The sequence below is a fragment of the Coregonus clupeaformis genome, unplaced genomic scaffold (assembly GCF_020615455.1).
Source record: "Coregonus clupeaformis isolate EN_2021a unplaced genomic scaffold, ASM2061545v1 scaf0124, whole genome shotgun sequence".
NCBI lineage: Eukaryota > Metazoa > Chordata > Actinopteri > Salmoniformes > Salmonidae > Coregonus > Coregonus clupeaformis.
In genome coordinates, this window is record NW_025533579.1 from 184,286 (window position 1) to 205,921 (window position 21,636).

Below are 21,636 nucleotides of genomic sequence, written 5' to 3' on the forward strand. Positions count from 1 at the left end.
AAGGCTCACTTGGTGTTGAAGGCAAAGATAAGAGAGAGGGGAAGGGAGCGCGTGGAAAACACATGATAAAAGTCTAAGAAAAGCATTTTGAGAATATGCCACCATTTGTTTGTATGACATATACTATGGCAATTGTTAATAACACAACATTTGTATCAATGGTCAGTTAAGGATTAGTATGGATATGTCTTAAAATCTATCTTAAATATGAAAATCTATAACTAACAGAACACACATTGAACTTGTTCTCTTGGAAGTTCTTGGAAGGTCTTTGACCAGTCAAGCACCATCATCATTTTGGCATGTCAGTTGGCATTTGACACCAAAACCTACAACAGCAAACTTGTAATGTCACACTTCAACAGACACACATCCGACAATTGACGGAGCCTATCAGGTGCACCGTGCGGAATGAGTCCCGCCCACTCAATATTTATACGCACAATGTCATCTCGCGTTCAGCTTCAGAAGTTGAGTCTGAGAACTTCATCTTGACCAACACTTGTTAGATCCGTGGGAAAATACTTTGAACTACGAGAATATTGCTGAAAATCCTCATATACGTAAGATAATACTCACATTAATGAAATGTACTATTTCAACGAGTTATTACAGTTATAATTTGAAATGCTATATAATTTTTATGTAAAATATGAAAAATGGGTGTAGCTGGAAATATTTTTTATACCTTTTCTTTAGTGCTTGAGGTTTCTTTATGCATAGCTTTTAATTGGCCACACATAAAGTGGTTCGTGCACTTTGTATGCACTATTGAAATTATTAGGCTACTGAATAGTGAGTGAATAATGCACTTGCAGGTGTAGAACAGGCACTCTTGAATATTTATTGCAAAATAACTGTATTTCTTGCATATTTTGATAACATATCCTAATCAATATCCTGATCAAATTAGACAATTGATTTACTTTTCTCTACTTTTTTTCTTCTCTGTTTATCACAGGATTACTTGACTGTCTCACGCATTGTTGCCTGGATATCAGTACTAGCCTAAATACCAAAACCTTTTGGAATTTTTCTTCACCGGGAGTTGAACATCGTCCAGGTGGTTTGGGAACCCCCTCCTTCCCAGGGGGTGTGCGTGAGAACTCGTCCGGAGATGCGTTCGCTTCTGCCGGTTGCTGTGTATTGCATCAGCCTACTCTCCCTCCAGCAGCTCCTGGCTCTCCCGGTCGCAGACCGTCTGGAGAGAAACAGGTAAGAAGAAAGACATTACATCACTTTCCTATATTGAACGTGCGTTCCAGTTCCTTCTCATTCACTTTCTAAGAGTAATCCTTTCAGGATGTGATGATTATTGAACAGAAATGCTCTTGTGGAGGGCACAATGGACATATGAAAGCGCATGCAATTTCAAGAGGAAATCTAGAGGCCTAATTCAAATATAGGCTACATGTAGTCTTATTTTATTCAAGGATTCGGAATATACAGCGATGGGTGAGATGCATTATTATGATATTGTCTATTCTCGAATGTCCAACGACTTTGCCGATGTTTGGTGAATTGACGTGCGCCTTTTTTTTAGCCTACTGTTTTTTTAAGTCACACTGTCAAACCACAAACCCGTTGAACCACTTATTATATAATGTTGAGGTTAACGCATTAAAGTACGCTGAAGTTTTTGTTCAGTCAGGTGTTGTGTCGGGGAGATAACGGATAGAGAGTAGTAACGGTTAGAGAGTAGTGCTAGCCGGCAAGGTCAGAGAGAGACAGACGTGATACACTGAACGTGCGTTCACGCTCAGATAACCTGGGGGCTCTGTAGTTATGATATGACCATGTGAAAACGTTTGAGGGGAATCCGTGTTTTTAGAATGGATTGAGAGTTCATCCATGCGCGCTTTGCGCAGTCTCTGGTTTGCACTGCTCTATCCATTGGGCTAGGTCTGTTATGGGATTTAAACACTTATATTGACTTAAAGTTCATGATAATGTAGGCTAAAGAGCACTATCTTATCCATGATCTCTATGTTGGAAAATGGGCACCATGATGAAATTACGCATTTATTCCATCTGCATAATAAAGTGTACTCTTCAGAATTTATGTTCTTATATGATGCAATTGAATTTAGTCAAAAAACTCAAAACGTAGTTAATGGGACAGAGGACAATACGACTGTCATTGCATCATATTGTTTCACACTGCGCTACAAACCCAAACTGATGCGCAGGTTAGACGCGTTATTACACACTGTTATGTATTTTATTGAAATATTACCCATGAAGATAAACGTTACATCCAATCTGGCACTATTCATGAAATACTTCCGTACAGTTCGTTATAGGTCCCTAAACAAAAGTGATAGCTACTTGCGTCAGTGTTCAAGGGTAAGGTTAATTGCGCCAAACTAATATACTATCCCCCTAATGTTCCATGTGATTTGATTATCTACTTTATCTGACTATATTTTGGAATGCAACAGATATATGGTTGTGTGTTTGTCTTACAAATTAGGTTTGGTTTTAGTAATTTGTTCAGGCAAATGTATGGTCCTGAAGTTAACAGTATGTTGTGTTAGGAATATGACCTCATGTGGGACATATGATAGCAGAGGTGGAAAAAACAGGCCCCCTCATGTTGACATTTGCTGAATTTCCCCCCGAAATTCCAGGCATTGGCTACTGTACTGTAATACTGTAATGAGTGGCACTTGTATTTTTCCACTCTGCTATTCTTCTGTGTGTGACATGGTAGTAAATCCCAAGATCACAGGGAATTGGTCAATAATACACACAAACACACACACACAATTTCCCATTTCCTATTTCATTGGGTGGGCAGACGTGCCTGTGCAAAGTGAAGGAGAAGTGAACCAGTGAAGACTCCAGTCTCTGGTATGTTTTAGTGCAGTGAGAACTAGAGCAGAGGGTAGAGTCAGTGTCTGCATGCCCTCTTCTGGTGGGAGACTGACAGGAACCTGGACCCTGTCAATGAGAGAAACCAATGAAAACAGATGATTGCCTTCACCCAGAGCCGTGTCTTTACATAGAAATCTGGGATGTTGAAAACTTTAAGAGGAACATTTTCATGTGTTAGTCATTTTTTGGGGCAAATGAAGTGAGGCACTTGGTTGTATCCAGATGTTCCTCTAATGTGGGTTAGCGCTGTAGGACACAAAAAAAAAAAAAAATGTCCATGAGTTGTGTTGTTGGCCTGGTAACTCAGACATGATCAACCAAGGGATCTGGAGATGATCATTTGTTGAGTCTTATTCATATTATTACTAGGTCAGTGACACTACTGTTAACTTGCTGTATATCTGCACTCAGACTCACCATTTTAGGGGCATCAACTTTCAACAGAAAAGTGATACATGTCAAATTTTGCAATTTAACAGTTTAACCACCTCTGTCTACAGGTGTGTGTGTGTCTGCGCATCTGTGTGTGTGTGTGTGTTTCACAGAGCATAGACAAACACCTGCTGCTGAAATCAAATTGAAGCAAAGGGAAGCATGACTCAAACCCCTCTCTGTTTATGTCAGTATGAGCTCCCAGCAGGGATGGGCTATTTCTGCTTCCCAATGGTTGTTATAACATTCATTTCCATTTAAAACAGTAGGGACAGAATTTGTGGGTAATGATGGATGGGATTGCGGTTGCAACAGTGCTCTCTATCAGTGTATTTGAGTGAACACAGCAGCGTTTCAAAAACAAACAGTTCAATAAGAGGGAGTCTGTTTGTCCTTTCCAAGCTGTGGTTGTGTGAGGGGTTATCGTTCCTCGTAATCCCCTCTGGATGTTCCCTTGGTGATGGAAGGGAGATTCATAATGTCCTCCCTCTATTTCCTCACTCTCTCTCCAATTCTGGTGTCTCTCTTCTCTCTCCCTCTCTAATGCTGGTTTCTCTCTCTCTAATGCTGGTTTCTCTCTCCCTCTCTAAGGCTGGTTTCTCTCTCTCTAATGCTAGTTTCTCTCTCCCTCTCTAAGGATGGTTTCTCTCTCCCTCTCTAATGCTGGTTTCTCTCTCCCTCTCTAAGGCTGGTTTCTCTCTCTCTCTAATGCTGGTTTCTCTCTCCCTCTCTAATGCTGGTTTCTCTCTCCCTCTCTAATGCTGGTTTCTCTCTCTATCTCTAATGCTGGTTTCTCTCTCCCTCTCTAATGCTGGTTTCTCTCTCTCTCCCTCTCTAATGCTGGTGTCTCTCTCCCTCTCTAATGCTGGTGTCTCTCTCCCTCTCTAATGCTGGTCTCTCTCCCTCTCTAATGCTGGTGTCTCTCTCCCTCTCTAATGCTGGTGTCTCTCTCCCTCTCTAATGGTGGTGTCTCTCTCCCTCTCTAATGCTGGTGTCTCTCTTCCTCTCTAATGCTGGTTTCTCTCTCCCTCTCTAATGCTGGTTTCTCTCTCCCTCTCTAATGCTGATTTCTCTCTCTCTCTCAAATGCTGGTGTCTCTCCCTCTCGAATGCTGGTGTCTCTCTCCCTCTCTAATGCTGGTGTCTCTCTCTCTCTCTAAGGCTGGTTTCTCTCTCTCTCTAATGCTAGTTTCTCTCTCCCTCTCTAAGGCTGGTTTCTCTCTCCCTCTCTAATGCTGGTTTCTCTCTCCCACTCTAATGCTGGTTTCTCTCTCCCACTCTAATGCTGGTTTCTCTCTCCCTCTCTAATGCTGGTTTCTCTCTCCCTCTCTAATGCTGGTTTCTCTCTCCCTCTCTAATGCTGTTGTCTCTCTCCCTCTCTAATGCTGGTGTCTCTCTCCCTCTCTAATGCTGGTGTCTTTCTCCCTCTCTAATGCTGGTGTCTCTCTCCCTCTCTAATGCTGGTGTCTCTCTCCCTCTCTAATGCTGGTGTCTCTCTCCCTCTCTAATGCTGGTGTCTCTCCCTCTCTAATGCTGGTGTCTCTCTCCCTCTCTAATGCTGGTGTCTCTTGCCCTCTCTAATGCTGGTGTCTCTCTCCCTCTCTAATGCTGGTGTCTCTCTCCCTCTCTAATGCTGGTGTCTCTCTCCCTCTCTAATGCTGGTGTCTCTCTCTCTAATGCTGGTTTCTCTCTCTCTCTCTAATGCTGGTCTCTCTCCCTCTCTAATGCTGGTTTCTCTCTCCCTCTCTAATGCTGGTGTCTCTCTCCCTCTCTAATGCTGGTGTCTCTCTCCCTCTCTAATGCTGGTGTCTCTCTCCCTCTGTAATGCTGGTGTCTCTCTCCCTCTCTAATGCTGGTGTCTGTCTCCCTCTCTAATGCTGGTGTCTGTCTCCCTCTCTAATGCTGGTGTCTCTCTCCCTCTCTAATGCTGGTGTCTCTCTCCCTCTCTAATGCTGGTGTCTCTCTCCCTCTCTAATGCTGGTGTCTCTCTCCCTCTCTAATGCTGGTGTCTCTTGCCCTCTCTAATGCTGGTGTCTCTCTCCCTCTCTAATGCTGGTGTCTCTCTCCCTCTCTAATGCTGGTGTCTCTCTCCCTCTCTAATGCTGGTGTCTCTCTCTCTAATGCTGGTTTCTCTCTCTCTCTCTAATGCTGGTCTCTCTCCCTCTCTAATGCTGGTTTCTCTCTCCCTCTCTAATGCTGGTGTCTCTCTCCCTCTCTAATGCTGGTGTCTCTCTCCCTCTCTAATGCTGGTGTCTCTCCCTCTCAAATGCTGGTGTCTCTCTCCCTCTCTAATGCTGGTTTCTCTCTCTGCCTTCTTCCCTCCTTTTATCTATTTATTTACTCAGTAAATGTCCCACTTTTTCTTCCCTCCAAACCAAACGCTCTGTTCTTCCCATCACACATGATGATCCCATCACAGGCTAATAACAATAACACAGGCCTCATTGCTCCGACTCTCATTCCCCTTTTCAGACTGAGGTGTGATGTCCTGATCATGGGCCTTGTGTTTTGACACCCCTGCTCTAGGCCATTCACAATACAAACTATACCCTTATAATACGCCATTTAGCAGACGCTTTTATCCAAAGTGACTTACAGTCATGCGTGCATACATTTCGAACCCACTACCTTGGCGTTACAAGCGCCCTGCTCTACCAGCTGAGCTACAGAGGACCTTCATTTTACATACAGTAACAACTTGAGAGAAAATAGTTGAAGGTCAGAGCCAAACCACAAGTTAAATATGGCTTTAGAGATGAAGCAGCTTTACATTGTGGATTCCAGTAGTGGGATGCAGGGTGCCCCAGAGAGAGGCGTGTTACTGCACTTGTTGCCGTGATGACCCTCACTGCTTCCACACAGTCTGGGTCAGAGGTCAACGACATGATATGACATGTCAGACATCCCAGACAGGATGCACGCATCACAGTTTGTGTATTGAGAGTTTGTGTATTGAGCGTGTGGAAGTGTAAAGTGTATTATTGTTAGAAAGATGGACTGTGTATGTGTAGCCTCCTGGTCTGGCCATGTGTATTTGAGTCTGTGTGTATTTGAGTCTGTGTGTATTTGAGTCTGTGTGTATTGTGGGCATGAGTTTGCTCAGGATCCTTACTGGACAGAAAACCCCCAATGATTTTCCCGTCTGTCCATCCTCCTCCTAAATCATTAACTCCTTCTGTCTCCCCATATGGGACCAGCATCAGGGCCAGGACCCTTGCCTGCAATTCAGATGTCAACACCCATCCATAGTCCAAACACAATATTTACCCCAGAAACAGGCACATTGCATCATCATCCACCACCTAGAGGACATACTGTTGTCTTCTGAGGAATATATCAGATGCTCTTTGCATCCATTAGATGGTGATAGATTTTATAACTCTATATACAGTAACTTTATATAGATTTATAGACGTTTATACAATATCAAAGACACAACATGAACATTACCTTGACTAATATGGCTCATAAATACCTAAACTTTACGTGAGTTATCTCTTATATGTACTTGCAATACACTTTGCATGCTTCACGGTCTGATATAACCGCGTAGATCGCTATGTGAGAGGCAGTATGTATGGCTCTGAGGTTAGACCTCTGCTCTGAGGACGTATGGCTGCTCTGATGTGGGCCACACTGTAAACAGAGGCCTGGACTGCCGATGTATGGAGATATACTGTCTCCCTCTCTGTATCTACCACATAAACACTGCCATGCCCCTCCCTCTCTCTCTCCCACTCTCTCGCTCTCTCTCTTTCTCCTTCTCTCTCTCTGTGCTCCGTGGGGGTCATTGCGACCAGGCCTAAAGAGAAGAGAGAACTAGTCTCCCGCCAGGCAGCTCAGAATTCCACAGTGGATTAGTGTCTAAGACCTAAATTCCACCGTCCACATCCATGAAGAACATGCTTCCACTCTGCACTGAAAGCCTGAACATGGCGAAAGGCTTGTGTGTGTGTGTATGTATGTATGTATGTATGTATTGTGATGTCACGAGAGGCTGTGTCCTGGAGGGACGTTACATCCCCCTGAGATGGCTGCAAACCCAGACAGCTATGGCTCCATCTGCTGGTAGGGTCGGGAACTCCACCCCTCTATGGCCAATCTTCCCACGCAGCTGAAACAAATGAGGAGCTGATGAGCTGAAGGTTGGTTGAAGGGAAGAGACACAGTCTCCAACCTGGGCTCTCTGGAGGACAAGAGTGCTGCACGTCCACTTCCATGAGGAATATAAGGATTTGGAGATACTTACCTTTGGGAAATACTCACCTTTGGATATATGCACCTGTGGAAATACGTGAGAGACATTTGGAAGGACTTTTTTGCTGGGTTGGCCACTAGCTGCAACGTGGACTACAGTAAGGCTGGGGAAAAGTTATCTGAGCGAGTGAGAATTATGATTTTGGATGTGGAAGAGACATCCCTGAACTGTTAACCCTTAAAGAGCCACAAGAGAACAGAATTTTGTTATATTTTCGTTAATTTCCCAAGACCGATAATAAAATCCTTGTTTTGTTTGAACCTTGTCTCCTTGCACTACTTGAGCAATCCCGCTGAAAGCTGTGTAGCCTCTCGTGACGTCACAGATGGTGGAGAATACGGGCACGCTCAAGCGTTAATAGTGCATGTCAGAGGAGGATACCGAAGGTTTGATCACCCAGTTTTCCAAGTTGGCCGTAGGCTCCCCGCCGACTGAAATGGAGGACATATTGAAAGCCCTTGTTGCTGGCCAGCAAGCCCAGATGCAAGCAAACGTGGCTCTCTTGGAGGAGCAAAAGAAAGCCAACCTTCTGAAGGCAGAGGAATTGCAGTTGCAGAGACAGAGGGTTGTCCAAAATACCCGCCCAATAAAGGCAAGTGACTTTATATCTAAGATGGGAGCTACCGATGACATTGAGGCATACCTGCATGCATTTGAGGCCACGGCCACTAGGGAAGCCTGGCCCAAGAAACAGTGGGTTGGTCTGTTAGCCCCCCTTTCTAACCGGGGAATCGCTGAATGCTGTCCGGGACCTGGGCCCTGACCAGGTTACTGACTATGATGCCCTGAAGTCTGAGATCCTCAGCAGATATGGACTCACAAAGTTTGGTATGGCCCAGCGCTTTCACAGCTGGACCTTCCAACCAGACCAACCTCCTCGGGCGCAGATGCATGAACTTGTCCGAATCGCAAGGAAATGGCTGGATCCGCAGAGGAATACAGCAGCGGCGGTGGTGGAGGCCGTTGTGGTGGATCGTTACCTACGCGCCCTGCCTTATGAGGCAAAACGGTTCATCAGTCAACAGGCCTTGACCACGGCTGATCTGACCGTGGAAGCTGTGGAAAAGTACCAGGCCACAGCGGAGATGCTGAATGCTTCCCGAAAAGACCCCAGGAGTGCGGCCCCCACCACAAATGGGAAGAACCCGTCCAAAGGACCCCAAGGTCTCGAACCCAGCCACGTCAGGACTTATCCCGGCTCCAGGGGGAGCCAGAAACCAGGCGGGTCCAAGAAGAGTACACCAGGAGGGGGAAACTTCGACAGTGTTACCGGTGTGGGGAGATGGGACATATCTCCTGGCAGTGTGGGAAACCAGCCGATGAACCTATGCCCACTGCGGAGTCCTCCAGCTCAGCACCCACACACCGTTTTGCCTCGCTCTTGGGAGTCGTAGATGGCGGCCCAGATCGACCCCCCACCTGCCCGGTAACTGTGAATCACCATGATGTGGAGGCCTTACTGGATTCTGGTAGCCGGGCCACCCTGGTGCGTAAGGATTTGGTGGGCCCAATGTGTCTGACCCCGGGGAAAGTCCTCCCAGTTTCCTGTGTCCATGGGGACACCAGAGAATACCCCATTACTGAACTTACAATGACCAGCACACGGGGAACCATACACACGACGGCGGGGGTGGTTGATTCCCTCCCCGTCCCTGTCCTAATTGGACGAGACTGCCCAGCCTTTTACCCACTCTGGAGAGAGTCTCAGGAGAGGATAACCCGAGTACCTCGGAAACGGAGAGGCAAGACTCATCCTGGGAAGGCTCCGGTGCAATCCTCCGAGTTACTCACTCCCGCCCGGGCTCTGATAGGGATGGCAGGTGCCCAGACCGACACAGAGACGGAGCTACAGAATCTGGACAAAGAACTGTCTGGTCTGAAGGGGACCGCTGAGAGGTATCGTTTGTTAAAGCAACAGTTAGACATGAAGACAGAAGAGTTAGATATCCTCCAGGCTAAACTCCAACAGAGCTCCTTCCCTAAGCAACAGGAGGAGCTGGAGAGGCTGCGCAGGACCATCGAGGAGTGTGAGGAGACCCTGCGCAGTAGTAAGGAGGTCCAGAAGAAGGCAGAAGAGAAGTACAAGGTGTTGGAGAACAAGATGAAGAATGCGGAGGCAGAGAGAGAGAGGGAACTGAAAGCTGCTCAACAGAAGCTAAACTCTGCTAAAACCAAGGCTGATGCGTTCAGTAAGAAACTCAAGGAGAGACAACAGGAGGCTGAGTCCCTGGTCCTAGAGTTGGAGGAGTTGAAGAGAGAGCAGTCTGGCAAGCACCACGGCAATGCGGACGCCCTCTCCCGGCGTGATGCCTTCTTCGCTGCCTTTACCCCGACGAGGACGTCGGTCCCGAGGAGGGGGATGTGTGATGTCACGAGAGGCTGTGTCCTGGAGGGACGTTACATCCCCCTGAGATGGCTGCAAACCCAGACAGCTATGGCTCCATCTGCTGGTAGGGTCGGGAACTCCACCCCTCTATGGCCAATCTTCCCACGCAGCTGAAACAAATGAGGAGCTGATGAGCTGAAGGTTGGTTGAAGGGAAGAGACACAGTCTCCAACCTGGGCTCTCTGGAGGACAAGAGTGCTGCACGTCCACTTCCATGAGGAATATAAGGATTTGGAGATACTTACCTTTGGGAAATACTCACCTTTGGATATATGCACCTGTGGAAATACGTGAGAGACATTTGGAAGGACTTTTTGCTGGGTTGGCCACTAGCTGCAACGTGGACTACAGTAAGGCTGGGGAAAAGTTATCTGAGCGAGTGAGAATTATGATTTTGGATGTGGAAGAGACATCCCTGAACTGTTAACCCTTAAAGAGCCACAAGAGAACAGAATTTTGTTATATTTTCGTTAATTTCCCAAGACCGATAATAAAATCCTTGTTTTGTTTGAACCTTGTCTCCTTGCACTACTTGAGCAATCCCGCTGAAAGCTGTGTAGCCTCTCGTGACGTCACAGTATGTATGTATGCATTAGGGTTGTCACGATGCCAGTATCGTGATACTACAATACCAGATTTTCCAATAAACAAATGTGACTCTAGGTGACAACATAATGCTGTTCGATTCTAATATTAGGACTGTTTTCCTCAAGAAATTAAATCTGCTTCGTGGTTTGTTTCCTTGCCACGATACTTCTGACTATCGTGATACTGGAATCGTGACAACCCTTGTACAGTATGTCTGTTTGTCTGTGTGTGTGTATACTGTAAGTGTTAAAGAAGTAACACAGGATAAAGGCAGAAGAATGAACACAGATGGAGCTCTGAGGTCTGAGGAGAGAAGGACTAAGCTCTTGTTTCATATTCTGTTGGTGGTTGAGAACAATTTAGGTGCTATACTAGCTAAGTACAGTCATTTGTAGCGTAGATGGATACCTACATTACCGATGGAGAGCAGGCCTCAATCAGGAGTCAGCACTGCAGCTGTGAGTGACTGCCTCAGTCCAATTGGAACGTGGAACTGCAACCACTGTGGGGTTTGAAGTCCGTCTCCCAATTCCTTAACCCCTACACACTTAAGTCTCCTGCGGGGAACAAGAGAGAATAGAGAGAAAGTGATGAGTCTCCTTTCGGTTTCTGGATACGTGGCAGTCGTTCTTTCAAGCCATGGACTTTAGCAACTGTGTACACTTTCACCCAATCCAGTGCATGATGAGGAAAGTGCTAAATCACCCCTCTTAGCACGTACTTATCATCAACACAAGAGGTTATAAAAACACCAACGCATGGAGAACAAGCGGCAGCAATGGTTCATTCACAAATAAATCGCCTTTCGCTTATTTCTGTCTCCTTACTGAGAACACAATCTGTCCTCTGTTAGCTGCATGGGGCCTGGCGAGGATTATGTATGAATGTGCCACATTTACTGCTGATTACGACAGCCCATGGTAGGCCCCTGGGTATAAGCATGTATGAAGGGCCTGGTACTGGCCAAGGCTTACCCCTCTCTGAGGGGGCCTTACTGGGGCAGAGGAGGGCATCAGGCTGGGGCTGGTGGGACAATGGGCGATTCCACACCAGTGGGAGTGTAACATATTTTTGGTATCTCAGATTGTTTTGACAATTCTCACATTGAAACTTCATTGGGGCAAGGATGTTTGAAATGCTTTTCACATTTGTACCACAAGCAATGTTTGAGAAAATCATGATGAAAGTAGCCATTTTAGGCCCTTTTTAGACCTATACATGCCTCCTATAAGACCCTATGATCCGTGAACCGTACATGATACAGACAACATCTTGGTGTCATTATACTCCTTATAGTGTTCTCTAAAATATGGGGTATATCTTGATTCTGAAATAAAAAATGTCACATTAATTTATTCAACATTAAAATATGAATATGAATATCTCAAAACTACCCTTTTGGATTTTTTTCATTTTAAGACATTGTTTGGAACAATATACTCTATAAGTGAATAACATTTCCAGTGTGGGCTCTCTGCTCATTCTGAAGGTGCGATCAATTTTATGAGCACCACCAACACAGTGAATGGGAAAATGGATTCAAAGGGAACTCCCTCTGCTGGTGACTTGCTGAATGTGCAATCCTAAAGGAGGGCTGTAATTGGTTAATGACCTATCAGGTAAATTGATATGTATAAAATGGGTAATATCATTAAAAGTACCAGAGAGCCCACTCTGGAAATGTTACGTGTTTGAAGAGAATGTCTAAAAAGGATAGTTTTGAGATTAATATTAATATTTGTAATGTTGAATAAATGAATGTCAAAATGTGTATTTCAGAGAGAACACTATAAGGAGTATAATGACATCAAGATGTTGTCTGTACTATGAACAGTTCACAGATCATAGTGTCTTACAGGAGGCATGTATACTAAAAAGGGTATAAAATGGCCAATTTCATCATGATTTTCAAAAAAATGGCTTGTGATAGAAATGTTACAAACATGTTAAACATTCTTCCTCCCAATCAAATGTATATGTGAGAATTGCCAGAACAATCTGAGATACCTAATTGCTCCTGGAAGTAACTCTGGATAAGAGCGTCCACTAAATGAATAAAATGTAAATGTAAATACCACAAAAAAAATCTGCTCCCGCTGGCGTGGAATCACCCTATTGTTGTGGTTCCACTGGTGGGTCTCAGTTGTGATTCCAGACCTTAACCTCAGTCTAAACTGTGGGAGTAATACGAAAGAATAACCCCACACTGCAGCACAAAGGAGTTGGGATCATCTTACCCTTTTATCGAACCCTCAAATCCCTCCTCCCTCCGCCCCTTCCCCAGGCTAAGTGACTTTTAGCTTAATGCCCTCTGATGAAAATGTGACTTTTACAGAACAAGTAGGTGGATTTGTTACCAATATATTAAAAACAATAATCTTCCACATATCAGATGGTGCTCAAAACAAATGTTGAGTGAGTGAATGTTTCCAAGAATGTGTAGCTCTGATATCTTTGATCCCCTGCCAATCACAAAGACCTCCATTACTGTCAATTTGCAGGATTACTTTCTCAATAGCCAAATTAGACGGGCTGTCAGATCAGATGTGATCCAGTGAGAGAGTTCCCACGTTGGGCCGGCCTACAGTACATGGTGCTGTTGCCTTCTCCTGGCTGTGGGCTAGAGCAAAGGCTTATTGTGGGATCAGAAGAACATCCCAACGAAACTGGAGAGGAGCATGTGCACTGGGTGGCCAAAAGGCTTATTGTGGGATCAGAAGAACATCCCAACGAAACTGGAGAGGAGCATGTGCACTGGGCACACTCACAGTCACACCTCCGGTCCAAAGTCTTTGGCCAAAACGCTCCCCTCAGATCCATCCGATCTCTCTGGAACAGACACATACAAATGAGTCCTGGCTGTACCTAGGGACAAAACAGACAAGTTCACATTTGCTTGTGAAGCCATTATATAAAAGTCTAAGGGCATCAGTGTCAGGTGAAGGTAAAGCCGTCAGGTCAGAGGGTGTAACAGAGAAGAGAGGAGGACAAAAGGACATGGCAAGAACTCGCTGGGTGGGAGGCGAACCCCACAGAAACCCAAACACGTTTAACCTCCTTTAAACAGCAGACTCGCTCTTTCTTTCTTTTTTCTCCTTCTCCGCCTCCCTCCAGTTACTAATTCGCCAAGAAAATAGTTTTTTAACTACATCACAGGGTCTTTATGGCTGTCTGCCAGCCCAGAATAGCCTGACTAGCGAAGCGGCCATCGTCTGACTGCGTTGGGTCGGGCTCGGGGTGACATGGTGTGTTATGGGAGATTCCAGTGCTGAGTGAGCCACAAAGTCCACTACTGCTCCACCAGGGGTGGATGAGGGCATGTTAAATGGGCATTAAAACACACACAAAGACACACACAAACAAACGACTTGGTCGATGGGGTGGATTGGGACTGACACAATGTCTTAGAGCGGCAGGGAGACTAGAGTTTTGCAAGGTCAAACATTTGTTGATGTGCCCTTGAGCAAGGCACTTAACCCTAATTTGCTCCAGGGGTACCATACTACTATGGCTGACCCTGTAAAACAACACATTTGACTGCACCTATCCGGTGTACAGTAAAACATATATCAATTGTTTTTTACAGATGTGAAGCTGGGTACAGCACACCCACTGGGCACAGATCAATTCCACTTTGGTTCAACGTCATTTCATTGAATTGATGTGGATACAACGTTGATTCAACCAGTGTGTGCCCAGTGGGCATTGTTTGGCACTGGCAGTCTGCACACCGCATCAGACCTGTTTTTGTCCCATGATCCAGGGGTTAAATGAAGCTGTTCTGTAGCGGTTTCACCTTTCTTTTGTTTATTCACCATCTCTTCTTTCCTAACGGATTAAGTTTCTTCCTTCCTCATGTGTGAGAAACACATTTTCCACCATGGATTCGAAACACAAAAGAAGAATGAGCCTGTACAGAAGATTGTATTTCAGCCTTTTTGTGTAAAGAAAGGTCAACTAAATAAAAATGTACTGTAATGAATATAGACTATCCAAATCTATATAACAACCACATTGCAGTATTTATGCGGTATATAAATGTAGCTTTTTCGACGCAGTCAAATACAATTTGTGCCTGTCTGGCAGCCTGGTGTTTGGCACAGAAGGTGGGTGTGACTTTGCGTTGCCATGGCAACAGGACAGAGCTGAATGACTAGGTGCTCCTGGAAATAGTGCTCCCTCTGTACTACCACAGTGGTTACCAGTGACACCCACCATCACCAGGCACCAGGGCCCTGCCCTGTACGGGCAAACAGGCTGGATGGCAGGGAGACACAGGTGGTGACAAAGCTCTTTCAGTGTTTTCTTTGTGGTGGAACTGCTGGAATAGCATTATATTTTAGCTTGTAAAGTAGCTAGATTGGCTAGTTACATTGGGCTGCAAGCCCGCAACTCCCTTTGAGGTTAAATTGGTTGAACAAACCCATACAGGTTCATTGTCATGTTTGTAGGGTATTTTCCAGAGAAGAATGTTTAACTTCAGAATTTTGACCACGAACAACATGTTAGGCAGCTTCATACATTTACATTACATTTACGTCATTTAGCAGACGCTCTTATCCAGAGCGACTTACAACACCACCCTGCATACCCTGCTGACTTGCCTCTGAAGCTAAGCAGGGTTGGTCCCTGGATGGGAGACCAGATGCTGCTGGAAGTGGTGTTGGAGGGCCAGTAGGAGGCACTCTTTCCTCTGGTCAAAAAAAATATTCCAATGCCCCAGGGCAGTATTTGGGGACATTGCCCTGTGTAGGGTGCTGGCTTTTGGATGGGACGTTAAACAGGTCACCTGACTCTTTGTGGTCACTAAAGGTCACTTATTGTAAGAGTAGGGGTGTTAACCCCGGTGTCCTGGCTAAATTCCCAACCTGACCATCATACCATCATGGCCACCTAATCATCACCAGCTTCCAATTGGCTCATTCATCCCCCCTCCTCTCCCCTGTAACTATTCCCCAGATCGTTGATGTAAATGAGAATGTGTTCTCAGTCAACTTACCTGGTAAAAGAAGGAATAAATAAAGGCAAGAGCCTGGCCAAGGCACTGAACACATGAACTAAGAGACCGTCTTTAGGAGGCAGAGAAGGTTTTGGAACCCTGTTCATTAATATGGCCACTTCTCACTGTGTCTGTACAGAGATTGGTTGGTTACCACTGGCATAGTGGCATTCTATAGTAGGCCTACCCTGTTATTTCTCACATTCCAGTCAGCGTTTCACAAGGAGAACGCTGCTCTTTTTATAATTACGCTGTATGCCAACTATCATTACTGCTTCTCCTAAAGAGCAGTTGGAAGCCGGTCAGAACCTGATGCTGTGGAAATGTTTCTATGCTCTTTAAAATAGAGAAAGTATACAAAAGGGACATTTTCTCTTCCTTGTTCTAACTTTATCATGGGAGGACATTTAGCACACAAAGGTCATACTTAATACTTCAAAGAATTGAGGCTTGATATACCTACACCCACTGGCGCCATTTTGAGAATCGAATTCCCTGACTCACTGCGGCCAGTGCTTGGCCAATATGACTTCCGCCAGGTGCATGAGCCTCTACCTCTTTAGAGCATCTGTAACGAACTAAGACACAGAGACACAAATTAGAGCCCTCTGAGCAAACACACCCACAACTGTTCAGAGAAAAGCATCCCCAGTGCCAAGTTTAAGTTGAGCAGCCGGTGTCATCGTCAAAAAGAGAACAGATGGCAGGGTCTCCTCATTCTCAGCACTAAAGCCAGAGTCAATCTGAGCTGTGTTTGCTAAACATGCTGTTCCTGAAACTTAGTGATGCCTCCGTCCTGTGGACACTGGCCACAGCTTGCTCTGTACATTAGCCTTCCCTCTCTTGAGTGGGTAGTCAGTAAATCTCCTGAGCCACTCTGTCTGTTTGCTTTCGCTAAGGTGGACATGGAGTCTCAATAGTTGTGACGTCCAGTATGTTACCATGTAATAAATGGGCAGCAGCCAGGTCCCCATGCTGTTTTGTTCCTGTGCTGAAAGGCCATTAGTCTTCTCAAATGCAATAAGACAGGATGGTGACACATCAACGCTCACCATGCCCATTCCATGTGGGTAACGTTTACTGTCAGTGTGTGTCGACATAAAATGCTGTTGGAAGTGTGCTTAACAACAGTCTGATAACAACTAGGCCAGTTCTAAAACTAGTTCTCTGATTCAATGGTCAGCATTGACCCACAGTGGAAATATACAGACATCAATCTTGACGTATCAAGATCTGAACTTTGTCTTATTTTTTCCTGTGTTCCCAGGTTGGAGCTGCTTAAGAAGCTTCATGCGCTGAGAGAGGAGGAGATCTTCACTCCAAAAACTGGCACCAAACTCGCCAGCCCAACAGACTCCAGCCCTTCATCAGACCTCCAGCCCTCCATCAAATGGCTATCTGGCTACCTCCTCAGAGACACACCACCCACTGTCATGAACACAGCCCATCTTGAAGCTCTGGTATGGGCGAGGGGTGAGGAAGGCGTGGAGCCCCAACGGACGGGGTCAAGAGGTCGTCGTCATGCCCACTCAGGGTTGCGGGGGGGTCCCCACCGCCCACAGCTGATGAGAGTGGGGTGCGCCCTGGGAACCTGCCAGGTTCAGAACCTCAGCCACCGGCTCTATCAGCTGATTGGCCAGAGCGGACGGGAAGACTCCTCCCCCATTAACCCCCGGAGTCCGCATAGTTACGGATGAGCAACGGACGGATACTTTTCTCTCTCTTCTCTGAAAACATAAACACCCCAGCAAACCTATATCTATAGACATGTATCTCTATTTTACGTATCACAGATAGCCTTTGCATTAATGTTAGATGTAGTCCATACATTTTTTAGATCCTGAAATGTCAATTTCTGTACTTTTTGAATGACATTTGCCTTACTCCTCTGTACGCCTCAAAAATGCATCATGCTGTTTAAGTAGAAGGAATCTGACATGAATGAAAGCCTCTTAGTCGACACTTCCCACCACCAACCACCCCTGGGAACGAAACCTGTCACCCATAGATCCTCTGGACATTTGGGCCTCGTCAAAGTCTTTGTGTTTCTCCCGGCCTCCTGACTAGCCAAAGAGCTGCAAGGGGCTCAGTTTGACGTTCTAATCCTGTTAATGTAAGAATAAATGCCCCCGTCCACCGGTCTTTCTCCTTAACACAAGCCAGCGCAACTGGACGTGTCTGTATAATGCCTGATGACCTCCACAGCAGCAGTTAGCTCTGGCCCCATTGATCAAACACTTAAGCCTCTAATGTGGATTTCTACCAGGGCTAGGATCAGATCCCTGTCAGAGCGAATATATTCCTGAAGACCCGTCAAAACAACCCGATGAACCCTTTTACCCCAGAGCCCCCTAACACCCTAAACCCTGCCCCTTTAGATCTGCCAGGACAATTTGAGGGACCATGTTTGACATATCTGGGGTAAGCCTCTGATTTACAGACCACCAGCAACCATTTATGGGCAGACACAGACACTGACCTTACAGACAAGAACCTACTGTAAGTTCTCTGTCATCTGCAGCCAATGGTGTTCCCGACAGAAGCTGTCTGTGGTTCTGTGAAGGAGATGTTTCAGCAGACCACAGCCTTGACAGCCGCATTCAGCCATAATAGTCAAGTTCTGTTCAGCAGTGGCTGGATGGAGTTCTGCTTCTGGACTCGTCTAGTAGAGACTGTTTATAGAAAGAGAAAGAAGAGGGTCAACATTTCAATGACTCAGCTCCTATACAAGATGGAGGTTTTCAATGTTTTTATTATGAATCATTGTGGATCTATTTCAGCGTTGAGATCTATTGGTTGGCTCATGAACACAGTGAACACTCCTGCTGCCCTTATCCCAGGGGCTGAGTGTGAAATATTATCCCCTCCACCTGATTCTTAAGTTCTCCCTCTAAGTCTCGACTTTAAGTTTACAGCAATTTAATCAATCAGACCTAATCTCTTTAGTTGTACCGCCATGGTGGTGAGGCGGCAAACACACCAACTCTACCAGACTTAGGCCATCGTCTGCTGTATTTATAAACAAAAGAATCCTTGACCGTGCCTTGCCCAGGGGACCATATAATTACTAGCTAAACCATCACAACTTGCCAACCCAAACCCAAAATCTGCCACTAACAGTACTGCCTATGAATATTGTCGTTATGAATAATAATCAGGTCAGTTATGAATACTTAGATCCTAAAAATGCTAGTAGTTTAGTGTGTATAAAACAACACTTTACGCTGTATGCTTGTAGTTTGTCAAATGAGTCTAAATTAGCACAGAGTCAACAGCAAAGTGCTCTGCTGTTACGTTGTGGCTTTGTAATGACAGACCACGGAGACCAAGTTAGGGAGACAGAGTGCCACATTTTAAATCTGTATACGAAATACCATAAAAAAATACATGTCCTGAGATCCCCTTTTTCCCTTGTTATAACTGTCTCTGAAATGGTGGGCGGATGCCCTCACTAAAAATAACTAAAAACAACCTCAACTCAGCAAGCATACAAAAAACTAGACCAACCTTCAAAAGGTGCAGAGTCTGTCGATCTGAAAAATCAAGCCACAACATTTCCATGACATAATGCCCATAATAATAATGCAGCCTGGCTCTTTGAAACACATACAAATGTTTCATATTCTCAATGTCAGAGGATTAGAATAGTTGAAATAATCCTCAACGTTCAGACTATTAGTTTTCTAATATCTTTGATCTAAACTTTCTGATGTTGTTATTATTGCAGTTAGAAACCAGGTCAGCAATTAGTCATACATTCATGTATTTATGCTCACAACGACTATGTAACTATTAGGTTACTGTGTCATACTTCTACAATCACAGGAGTACCCAAAATTAGCTTAGAGACTTTTAGGGTCCAAGTTTTTACTGTTTTGTTTTGACCACAGCGTTGCCTCAATCAAATAATTATACAACTAATTAAGTTATAATTCTACAACTAATTAAGTTAGTTGGGCAAGTGGTTTAAATTCACCAAATATCTGACAATACTTGACAGTCATTTTCTTTTTTTGTGATCTACATACTATAATGTGCTGTTATATTCCTCTATCCATATTTCCCTTTCATTTTGTCTTGCTTCTTTTTGTGTTTTTGGACTGAATCATCTTAATTGAAAGTGGGACTTTAGTTTATTTTAGATTTCGCTCATTTAATCGTAGAATGATTCTCTGTCTCACTCTCTCTATCTCTCCATCTCTCCCTCTACTACTCTCTCTCTCCTATCTCAGTAATTATGGCGACGCCAGGTCGCAGGTCATAATCAGTGGTTCATTGGTTCTTTAAGTCTAATCTGTTCAAAGGCTTTGTGAAACACACATGCCATTCTCTGCTGTAATGGAGCTAATCAGTGTCTCGTGACAGTTCATTAAAAGGCTTTTCAAACGCTAAGAACCCTGGTGAATCTCTCAACTTTCTACCCACCACTGTCACAGGTGTGTGTTTGTGTCTGACCTGCCACATATAGTATCAGGAACCAACCTTGTGTTTGTTGGATTTTTGTTGTAGTCATTTTGTTTTTGCTATACTTTGTCTTTGTATTGTGAATCTTATGTGACGGTAATTACACGTCAGCGTTGTGTCACTGGCGGGTCCGTAACCTTTCCTAGCAGCATAGCTGAGTGTTTTGTTTGGGTAAACTTGCGTAGCACCAGATTATTTACGACCTTTGACCACTAATACCTCCCCTTGTGTGCTGCGAGAAACACTCTCCATCAGTCTTACATCAAAACTAACACTGCCATCGCCTGCCATTGTTAACTTAACCTACGTTGTAAAGAGATGCAGGAGTGTGTTGTGTGCTCTGAGTGGAAGTGCTCAAGTCTGTATGTGAGTGTGTATGTGTAGGTATGTGTAGGTACTTATAGTATAATCCTAGCCAGGGATCTAACACATCACAATCTCATTCAATATTTAATTATACTTAAGGTCAGAAGCCTCTTTTAGGGTCACAGCAAACTGAGCAAAGCACTTTAAGGTTGTTAGTTCCTCACAACTTGAATTTCAAACGTTGCAATTATATTTTTTATGACAGATGAGAGTTTTATTGTATATATTGCATTTGATAAAGATCTGTATGAATGTCTTTGAAGAGTTGTCAGTGGAGTGGAGTGAAGATGATTGAAAATATAATGCGCACGTGTGCATATTATATATTATTAGTGGTACTATTTAAGAAAAGTAATGTATTTAAGTTATCTTTGTATGTTTATATATGTATGTCACCAAAGACACTATTTATCTCGTATTTTCCACGCTCCTAAAAAGTGACATTTTGTTAGGAAAAAAAAAAAATCCTAATTGTAGTTAAATGTTCATGTCAGACAATGTATTTCATTCTCTGTAAAATAAAGAACTACACTGTAGTGAGATAAAGTCTAGTGTATGCCTCTAATTTGTGAAAGCGTGTGTGTGCGTGCGTGTGTATGCATGTTTACCTTCACGTGTGTGTGAGTACATTATGAGCAACTCTTCACAACAGTTATTGTTAACAACATCGATGCCATTGTCAAAATGAATTAAGTCTACTCTTTACAGAATTATACAAACATTAGAAAACCTGACAGTTGCCAGTGCTCATCAATATTACTACATCTTAAAATAAATATAACTAGAGGTACCAAGAACATACATATTACTCAATATTTCCTTCAAGAAACAGAAATATCTGAAAAAACACCCATTCCTGGAATCTGGTAAACCTGGGCAAAGGTGGCATCATAGTGGAAAAGTGACCATGTCCTTCACCATGTCCTTCACTCTACTACTACTAGCAGCTAGTTAATCATTATTAAATGGAGCAAAATCCATACTGTACAACACATGATTCAGATTCATGTAATACCGGGAAGGTTGTGCCTACCACGGAGAGTTAATGAGTAACTAGAGGGCACATGCAGAGTCAGACACATCACTGGACTGCCCGCCCACCTAGAGGCAGCTGGTTGGTGGTCAAGGAGGGTGTGGGGAAAGGGGAAGAGGGGGACTAGTTCTACCACTGAACCAGAGAAATCCAAACCTTTACAGAGTGCAGGACACCCGACCACGCCCACAGACTATTCAGAGTATGTGTGACATCCGAGGAGTACTTACAGTA

At 44.5% G+C, this 21,636-nt stretch overlaps 1 protein-coding gene across 1 annotated transcript; it reads left to right on the forward strand.

Annotated features, from left to right (window-relative positions):
- The first annotated feature begins 471 nt into the window (after positions 1-471).
- LOC121548645 (protein ADM2) lies at positions 472-20,916 on the forward strand. Its single transcript, XM_041860168.2, has 3 exons — positions 472-563; positions 962-1,215; positions 16,807-20,916. The coding sequence occupies exons 2-3, from the start codon at positions 1,118-1,120 to the stop codon at positions 17,234-17,236; spliced, it is 528 nt and encodes a 175-aa protein (XP_041716102.2). The 5' UTR covers positions 472-563; positions 962-1,117; the 3' UTR covers positions 17,237-20,916.
- Positions 20,917-21,636: the final 720 nt, after the last annotated feature.